At 46.5% G+C, this 8868-nt stretch overlaps 2 protein-coding genes across 2 annotated transcripts; one reads left to right on the top strand and one right to left on the bottom strand.

Annotated features, from left to right (window-relative positions):
* The first annotated feature begins 1234 nt into the window (after nucleotides 1-1234).
* On the top strand, nucleotides 1235-2742 carry LOC123065853 (probable WRKY transcription factor 30). The gene is made up of 3 exons (XM_044489057.1): nucleotides 1235-1784; nucleotides 1904-2011; nucleotides 2099-2742. Exons 1-3 carry the CDS (start codon nucleotides 1522-1524, stop codon nucleotides 2535-2537), a joined length of 810 nt encoding a protein of 269 aa, XP_044344992.1. The 5' UTR covers nucleotides 1235-1521; the 3' UTR covers nucleotides 2538-2742.
* Nucleotides 2743-3116: 374 nt separating this feature from the next.
* LOC123071225 (protein FATTY ACID EXPORT 3, chloroplastic) lies at nucleotides 3117-8520 on the bottom strand. Its single transcript, XM_044494740.1, has 7 exons — nucleotides 8105-8520; nucleotides 7292-7688; nucleotides 6931-7101; nucleotides 5134-5180; nucleotides 4996-5033; nucleotides 3643-3726; nucleotides 3117-3489 (listed from the first exon to the last, which is right to left on the bottom strand). Exons 1-6 carry the CDS (start codon nucleotides 8345-8347, stop codon nucleotides 3645-3647), a joined length of 978 nt encoding a protein of 325 aa, XP_044350675.1. The 5' UTR covers nucleotides 8348-8520; the 3' UTR covers nucleotides 3117-3489; nucleotides 3643-3644.
* Nucleotides 8521-8868: the final 348 nt, after the last annotated feature.

Raw genomic sequence — 8868 nt, forward strand, 5'->3', positions numbered from 1 at the left:
CGCCGCTCGGCGGTCCAGCAGCGATCCATGGAGGCGAGCCAGAGGAAGAACTTGGCGTTGGCAGGAGGCCAGCATCGCCAGAGTATAAAGAAGCCAATCTCATGCACTTACTACTTGTCGAGGCTTCTTTAGCTAGTTAGTTAATTGATTAACAGTCGTGTCATGTCAACTTTCGAGACCGAACATTTCGACATGTCAAACCAGGACGTACCGACGGAAGATGGCCGGACATTGCCCATTGGTGAATGGTGACTACTGTGAGTGTGAGAGGCCAGTTTCACGTTCTACCAAGAGAAGGAGATCATCATATCAAGATTCTGAAATCCAAATCAGGCATTATTGCAGCACATGCGGGCCAGTTCTGGTGAGAAACCACCCCCCATTGTTTTTCGCAAGGAACAACCTAATCTCGCTAGCTACTCGAGCATCGTGGATCACTGGCCATCACTTGTTCGACTCGAACACTAAAACAGAACTATTAGACTTAGGGGAAGACTGTACTACCAGTGTTCTCATCATGTCCGGCCGGATCAATCGACATTTTATAAGTTCGCTTTGAATCAGCTCGGGGTGCAACTAACTGAAGATAGACACACATGAGCATGAACAATATGAGTATTATACTGGTGCTCGTCGCTTCAATCCGCAAAAGGGTCTTCCCCGAAAAGAAAATCGCAAGAGGATCAATCAATCAACCAACCAACCAAACGTACGCGGCCGGTCCAGGAATTACACGGCCGCTTTGAATCCTTTTGTTTAGGGCCCGACGGCGAGCTGGCGCTGCCGGTACATGCACTGAACCTGAATCCGAATCCAGAGCCGCTGAGTGAGCAGGCAGGCACCACGCACGTGCCAAGGGTCAACCACCATCGAATCTAGGGACACTTGCAGTTTTCTTGCGTCTCTCTGCGCGTGTGTGCGTGTATAGGGTTCCGTTTTCCCAGGAGTTGATTAGGACCACGATCGACTAGACTGCTACGCCGTGTACATCACCCCGTACGTCAGGTCACGATACCCAATCACTCGTGAGAGTGAGCTCGAGTCGCCCATGTGACGGCGTACGTACGTACCACATGCGTAGGGCAACGGGTTCGCTTAACGACTACACGTCGCCTTCGATCTCACTCGGACTCTGAGCGTATCTCTACTAGCTTCGATCTCTCACACAGATTACAATTGTCTCACCTGACACGTATAGATTATCCTTATCGCTTATCAGTTATCTCTTGGCTCTTGACTTCCTCTTGGATCGGCTGCAAAGGGAAAGAGAGGAAGGGCTGGGCTCCCGGAGTGGACTTCAAAAGTTGTCGCGTCGCTGAGCTCAGCTTCGGCCGCTTCCATGCGGCTTCCCAGCTGGTTCCCCTGTCCTAGGTTTCTATAAATTGCCAACGATATGGCACGACCCGCCGATTCATTCGCACTCTCACAAGCTCGACACCCAAAAGCCAAAAAGGTTGGTGCACGACGTACTGTCCAGTTCTAGTGCGAAGTTCAAGCTAGCACAGCAGAGAGACTCTCGCCATGGCGCTGGCCACCCCGACCGCCGTGGTGCTGGAGCTGATGACCATGGGGCAGCAGTCCGCGGCGCACCTCGGGGACCTGCTCAGGGCGGCGTCCCCGCCGGTGCGGGCGGAGCACCAGGCCCTCGCCGCCGAGATCCTCCGGTGCTGCGACCGGGTGATCGCCGCGGTGAGCGCGGGCGCCTCCGATAAAAAGAGGAAGATGACGGACCCTGGCGCCACGACCTGCCATCCTCCCGCGGCCGCGATGCCATCCAAAAGAAGGTGCGAAAATTCGATCGCTACTAAGTACTCCTACTTGCCAGGATGGAAGAATTCTGAATTCCTCTGCCCTTACACGAAGCACGAGCGTTTGACTGACAGGTTTGCCGTCGATTTTGCAGGGTGCGTGGCGCGGAGGCGCACAGAGAGGTCCATGCCGACACGACGGCGGACGGGTTCGTGTGGAGGAAGTACGGGCAAAAGGACATCAACGGAAGCAACCACCCGAGGTACGGACAAGAAATGCCCCTGGTGGTCCGGACAAACGGCAAGCTTGTCGATCAGAGCAGAGCCTAACGCTATTTTGTTGCATGCAGGCTCTACTACCGCTGCGCGTTCAGAGGCGAGGGCTGCGCTGCGACCCGGCGGGTGCAGCGGTCGCAGGAGGAGCCCGCGGCGTTCGTGATCGCCTACTACGGCGAGCACACCTGCGGAGCCGCCTTCTCTCAGCAGAGGGCGGAGCCACAGCCTCCTACTGTCGTCGACTCCGGCTCAAACGCTTGGGGAGTCTTCGGTGCCGTCGACCGGAACAGGGGCTCGCCTCTGATGCCGTCGCTCGCAGCCGAGCACGATGTGCGGCGTCACGGCGAGGCGCCCCGTGACACGTCGCAGCGATGGTCGTCGCCGTCGTCCTCCTCGTCCTACTCCGAGGTGGAACTTGGTGCTTCTCCTGTCGAGGGGTTCCTCGATGGCAACTTCGACTGGGAGTGGGAGACCGTCGTCAACTCGCTCAGATTCGGCGATCTGCTTCACTAGAGCACAGTAGATTGCCTGCCTCAGCGAATGTGCGACACGACCTGTGCACTGTTTAGTGGACAGATCTGGAGTACATCGGCTGTCGCAGTGTGACTAATGAGTAGTGATAATGTACGTGGGTGGGTGAGAGGTTCCGGCTGCAAGAGGTTGTGATGTAGAGTTGGCTAATCAAATTGGTTGCAATACTAAGCGTTTGTTCACCAAAGGTAGTAGTTAATCAGATGGTTAAACAAATTGACAAACTCGGCAATAAGTAAATACAGTACAATACAATCTAGTAGTAACAAACAGTAAGCAAACAAAAGATAGAATGTGGCCTTCACTCCAAGGCCCAGTTCTTTTGCCAGAATCTGGGGATTCTCCCAGAATCCGCCCCCTACCCAGCTTCTCCCAGAATCTTTGAGCCCCATTTGTTCTACAATCCTGTCTAATTAGACCGTAACTAGACAGGATTGTAGAACAAAGGGGGCTCAAAGATTCTGGGAGAAGCTGGGTAGGGGTCGGATTCTGGGAGAATCCCCAGATTCTGGTAAAAGAACTGGGCCCAAATTGTTGCCCTCGGGCCAAACAGCAACATACTGAGTGAGACAGACCGATTTTCGGGATTTCACTGGATATTCAATGTGTTACAACTACGTTGCATAAATAAACAACATAAATGATGAACAGATTGATACATACTAGAGACCTTCAAGGGCCATTCCTTATTCTGCTTATGGGGCAGCATCTATATTACACGAGGAAAGCAACAAAGGTGAGGGGCGAGTATGCGAGGCAAGTCTTGTGAGTCCAGGTATCACTGTATAGAACCACTTAAGAGTTCAGAGACACCACAGAGTGTGCCTGAGTTGAAGGCTGATGAAAGAAGGAAACCTTAAGGCGAAGGGTCACCATCAATCTTCAGAACCCAAGTTTCCGCGGACATATGATTCATCCAAGTGTGTTGTATAACCTAGAGAAGTGTTGTGCCGTGAGATATAGAGCAATTTAGTTCAATCATTTAAGGCACATATGGTTTAGCTAGTTCAGTATCCAAGTGCATATACTATACAACATACACTGGTTTATACAAAAGGATCTTTAGGTGAAACAAGTGAGGTGTTACCATTAGTTATCTGAACTGCTCTCCGCGCGACCTTTGTGGCCACCAGTCACAATGCGATGAATGTAAAAGGTCGCCACCATTCCACTGCAGCACGAATAAAAAATATATAAATATTGTGCATGTTTTTCGTGGTCCAACTCAAAATAGCCCTAGTGGCCTTTGCAAACAAGCATAAAGTGTTCTCTAAATGAAGTACACAGATTGCCAACTTAATTGCTGAAAAAAAATCTCCAAAAAAATCAGGCCGCCTGCAAGTTCACAAAATGCTGATTTTTTTTGACATAGGTGTCAAACTTTAACCTTCAATGTTTTAATATATTTAGATTGGGCAATCATATGTGCTGAATTGTCTAGAAAGTACTTCCATAGTATCATAGCATTATTAGATTCAACAAATAGAACAGAATAGAAATTATGGGTCATTGTGCTTTGAAGAGCGTGTGAATGTCCAAAGCGCCAAAACTGGGGAACTAGAGGAGCTCGCCAACCCTCGTCCGATCCGCAGGGTGTCACATTTCTACCTAACAACGTACAGTTAAGGGAAGGAACTTCACCCCTTAACACGTTTTTTAGGGGGAACTAGAGGAAGAACTAGAGCTACCAGACATTTTAGACTTTTAGTTGATGGGGGGGCTAGTACATGTCCAACAAGTATTACTTGACAGCAATATGTTTAATGCTTGACATCAACTATGTGATAGATACTTCCACTAGTTCCATCCTTCTGTTTAAAGGAAACATTCATCACATTTGGGTTGATAATGGTGCAAGTCTTGCACTATAAGACACATTCAAAGTGTAGTAGGCAAACTCAAGGAGTCAAGGGCGACAAAAAGATGAAAATGATGTATTCACCAGTTTAGCCTTTAGTAATCATCAGCTTCTTGTTCACACCTTACAAGTATAACACTATAAAACTACTGAAAGGTGGTACTAACAGAAGAAGGGGGAAAAATAGGATTTCTAACAGATCAATGAGAAGTGTTGCCCCGTCAGGGGATTGCAGCAGAGGTAATTAATATGGTTTCAGAAAGAACTATGTGGTACAGTGGCAGTACAGTAAAAATGAGAGGTGGTCTATTGGGAGCACGGTTGCCAGAAAGGTTGAATGCAAAATTGCAAATAGGTGAGAATATCCACCAAGGAAAAACTGTGTACTGTGTAGAGCCATTGTAGCCACAGGAACAAGCCATTTTATGCAGTCTTGCAGGTATATATGCACAGGTAGAGGAACATAAACATGCAAGGAAGCGACGTAGTTCATGACAATAACTGTTTATATATCACTATATGTTTTTCTGATTCTAGAATGAAAGTATTCCTAGCAAGTACAAGGATTAAATGTGTACTGACCTGAGAAGGACCGCGAAAACATTTGGAAACCACCCATACTGCACACACACAAAATTCAATTAAATCCTGGCATTGCTAAATGGCGGAGGTGAAAGCTATCACAGTAGTAATACAATTTGAGCCAAATTAGAAACCTACCCTGAAGAAAACTGACAAGTCCTTGAAGAAGATAACGCTTGCAATAGCTGCATTCCACAAGTCAAGTATGTTGGAATTTTGCAAGTTATTAAAGGAAACAAACCAATAACTTATCAGAGGTCAACTGATAACTTCATCTTGAGACTTACTCAATGTGCAACTAGAAATTGAGCCTCGCTAGTGTTACACAGTCAAATACAAGTCAATACAAATAAACAGATATATGAATCATACAAGAAGTGCATTGCATTATCAATCTGAACAGTTGAAACCTTGGAGGCTCAACTTGAGTCTAAACTCCATCATTAATATATGTCCAATATTTGTATGTGTTATGGAACTCAACTTGAGTCTAAACTTGATGTGTGCTATGTGTGGAAACTCCCAGACAATCTCAAAATAATAGTGGATATAGCCGCAGCACCCATAGTCGTGTAAAAAAAGAGAAATCAAGATCAAACAGAATCACATCCTCAAGATTAAAAAAAAATCTGCATGAAAAACACTAGTCACTGTACATGCAGAATTTGTCTTTTCTTCAGATCTTTCAGAAGTGATCAATTTTAACACCAAAATTGCATGTGGCCATAAGATACCACCTACTCTATGTTTACAGCATTGTTTGACAACTTCAGAAAAGAAAAGTTACATGTGGCCTTCTTTACACTTGGTTGTGTTTCATTTGGTATTTGCCTTTCAAATATATTTACTATCATGACTGAACTGAACATCAGCTCCAGTAGACAGCAAAAACAATTTTATTGTACTATGGAAAATGTCAAAATAAGTAGTGAAATCTTCTTTTTTGCATGGACCAATTATCAAAGTTAACTGTTGACGCATAAGCAACAATGATCGGTCAAGTTTGCAGAAATAACAAAAACAATTCTTAAAATCCATTTCAACAGAAAAAACTGAAATCCAGATATATTTAGGGCCTCTTTGATTCACAGTATTCGCAAAATGCAGGAATAGAGTGTCATGCCCTCTTGTATCCTACAGGATTAGCAGACTACAGGAATTTGAATTGGAGAGTGTCTGATAGCACAGAAAAAACAAAGAAATTCTACCAAGAGGTTTGAGTGGATGGAAATTTTCCTCTAAAATGTAGTACAAATGAATCCTATGGAAAAATTCCTAAGGATTCCAATACTGAGAATCAAAGGACCACCGTAGGAAAAAAAATCCTAAGGATCCAAATCCTTAAAAAATCCCATGGATTTCCTCTGGATCAAAGGAGTTATAGTTGCAAACAATATCATGCTGGAATACTGGATTCCTGTTGATTTACTTTTAACTAATCTGATTGTATTTTATTGGAAGCTGTCAAATTTAGATAGAGGACATGAGAAGCCTGATGAAAATATTCTTCAATTCGCACGGAAGTCCAAAGCTATTTTGCAATACCCATAGAATTAATAGCTGGAAGCAGTCACCTATTTGCTCTCAGCAGAATTGTGATGGGTCTGATAGTATGCATAACAAAAACTGATACATATCACCTCACTCAACAAATGCAAATAAGCACAAAAACATAAAACTCCTAGATAGACAAAACAAATAGATCAGTTGAAGAGCAATCTTCTGAACTCAATACATCACAAACAAATGTACTCCTATTTTACTTCTCTTTTCTTTCATTCTGTTTTTCTTAACTTTGCCAACATTAAAACCATGTCACATAAGTATACACATAATACATACTGGCAGAATTAGCTATGCCAATGCCACTTCAATCATGAAATAGGGGGAAATAAAATCAAGCAAGGAAAATAATGTGAGAAGAAATGAACTAACCAGCTTGCCCTTTCAGCAGAAGACGAGGCTGACGACCGCCTGCTCTTTGTGATCTCAAACTTGAGATACCCAGAGCCAATAGTGCAAAGCCAAGAACAAAGCCAAAGCGAATTGCAGATGTACTTCCAGTTAGCATGAAGTTCAGGAAACCTCCTACAGTAAGAAAGGTACCTACAAGAAATAATAAAGTTCTATGAATACTATTCAATTGCAACCCTTACATAGCAAGGCAGCACCAAGCTGCCTATACAACTGATGATCTAACAAAGACATTTCCTAAATGAGTCACATGTTCGTCAACTTGCAGCATGAGTATTACTTAGATAACTGGAAATGCTACCAACATAATGCCTTTACGTACCAAATGAAATGCCGACATGATAATCCTTATACTCTGATGGCCCATTGAGGTTGCCAACTGCATTGATTGTCTCGGTGATATCCTTGATTGAATCTGGGGAGTTCTTAGCTGCCAGCTGTAGATATTCCTGCCCCTCCTCACCAACCTCTGCAGCGATAATGGTCAGGTCCTTTTGTGCTTTATCTGCCTGGATCCTTAGCTTCTCTGAGGCCTCTAACAGCACCTCCCTCGCCCTCTTGGAGTAGACATCGTATGCCTGCGTTGTCAGGGCCTGCATTCGGATGGCCTCGGCCTTGAACTGCTTGAGCATTTCCCTCCACACTTCCTGGGCCTCCTCGGGCTCTATTTCGATCTTTTCCGTTTCCTTTTCCTTGTCATCACCCAATTCTGAACTCATCTGAATTCAGCAGACAAAATAACTTGTAAACTTGGCATAATTTTACATCACAGTTCAGCCATGGAATATCGTATTCTAGCACAATTAAATCGTCAAAAGACCTCGATGCATTGACAGAAACACCGCTGCAAATATTTCCCGTTTGGCACAACGAAGATGGCACGAAAAGAATATACCCGCGCATTATCCTCAGTGGACTCCACGAAGCGAAAATTGTAAAGGCGGGCAGCGATTATTTCAGCCCGTGCATCGCGCGAGGAAAATAAAATAAATAGAAATGCGGGTGAGGTGACCAACTACAACCTAGCAGATCAGATAGGCAGGGGCGGAAGGAACACGCCTCAGAAGTCAAAACGGGGCATCAGCACTGGAAACAGAAAACCAGCGCAAGGATCTCGGACAGGGCGGGCACTCACCGGTTCCTCCCCCGCGAGGGCGGCGACGAAGCGGCGAGGACGGAGGGCGGCCACTCCGGTGGAGAGGCGAGCGCCACCCGAGAGCGCCCGGAGCGGGAAGTCCAGTCGGGCACGGCGGTCGGGAGAGGAGCGCGCGAGGCGCAGGAATGGGGAGGAAGCGAGGGGGCGGAAGGCCGCGCGGGCGGCCGGGTAGGGGCCCGCGAGCGGGGAGGAGGCGGCTGCGTGGAGGAGAGAGGCCGCCATGGGAGACGGGGGCGAGGGGCTCCGCGGCTGCGCTCCTTGGGGAGGAGAGGGGGTGGCGAGGGGTGGCAGACGAGACGGCGGAGGCGGACGGCACGAAGGAAATGGGAGCGGAGGATGGAGGAGTTTGGTGGGGTTTCTTCGGGGCTTTTGTTTTGGAGAATCGGTGGGGGACGGGGGCTCGCGTGCTGTTGTGCTTGGTTCCGTTGCGTTTGCGTGGTGCTTGACCGCTGCGGGGATTTTGCTACAGATTCGTTTCTTTTTCCTTTTCGGCTTTCGTAAGCAGGCAGCAGGGTGCTGAAGTGAGATTGAGATCCGAGGAGACATGTCGTCCATCCAACGTTCAACTAGGGGGTGATTGTAAATCTCACACTTGATATTGGTACATGGATTTGTGCCCAAATTTGTGTACATAGATTTGTGCCCAAATTTGTGTCGAATGCGAGAGCGGTTTGAGTTACGAAGAGTTGTGTGTTTGCATCGAACACGTGTAATATGGAGTGTAAAGTTATCGGTAGGTAATC

Source organism: Triticum aestivum, chromosome 3B, assembly GCF_018294505.1.
Source record: "Triticum aestivum cultivar Chinese Spring chromosome 3B, IWGSC CS RefSeq v2.1, whole genome shotgun sequence".
In the NCBI taxonomy this organism is placed as follows: Eukaryota; Viridiplantae; Streptophyta; class Magnoliopsida; order Poales; family Poaceae; genus Triticum; species Triticum aestivum.

What these genes read in the sequence shown, in the direction of transcription:
- LOC123065853 (XM_044489057.1), top strand. Translation starts at nt 1,522, where the DNA reads ATGGCGCTGGCCACCCCGACCGCCGTGGTGCTGGAGCTGATGACCATG. An exon ending in GCGATGCCATCCAAAAGAAG is followed by an intron (nt 1,785 to 1,903) that starts GTGCGAAAATTC and finishes TCGATTTTGCAG; the next exon opens with GGTGCGTGGCGCGGAGGCGC. An exon ending in AACGGAAGCAACCACCCGAG is followed by an intron (nt 2,012 to 2,098) that starts GTACGGACAAGA and finishes TGTTGCATGCAG; the next exon opens with GCTCTACTACCGCTGCGCGT.
- LOC123071225 (XM_044494740.1), bottom strand. Translation starts at nt 8,347, where the DNA reads ATGGCGGCCTCTCTCCTCCACGCAGCCGCCTCCTCCCCGCTCGCGGGC. An exon ending in TCATGTCGGCATTTCATTTG is followed by an intron (nt 7,102 to 7,291) that starts GTACGTAAAGGC and finishes TATTTCTTGTAG; the next exon opens with GTACCTTTCTTACTGTAGGA. An exon ending in ACTTGTCAGTTTTCTTCAGG is followed by an intron (nt 5,034 to 5,133) that starts GTAGGTTTCTAA and finishes GTGTGTGTGCAG; the next exon opens with TATGGGTGGTTTCCAAATGT.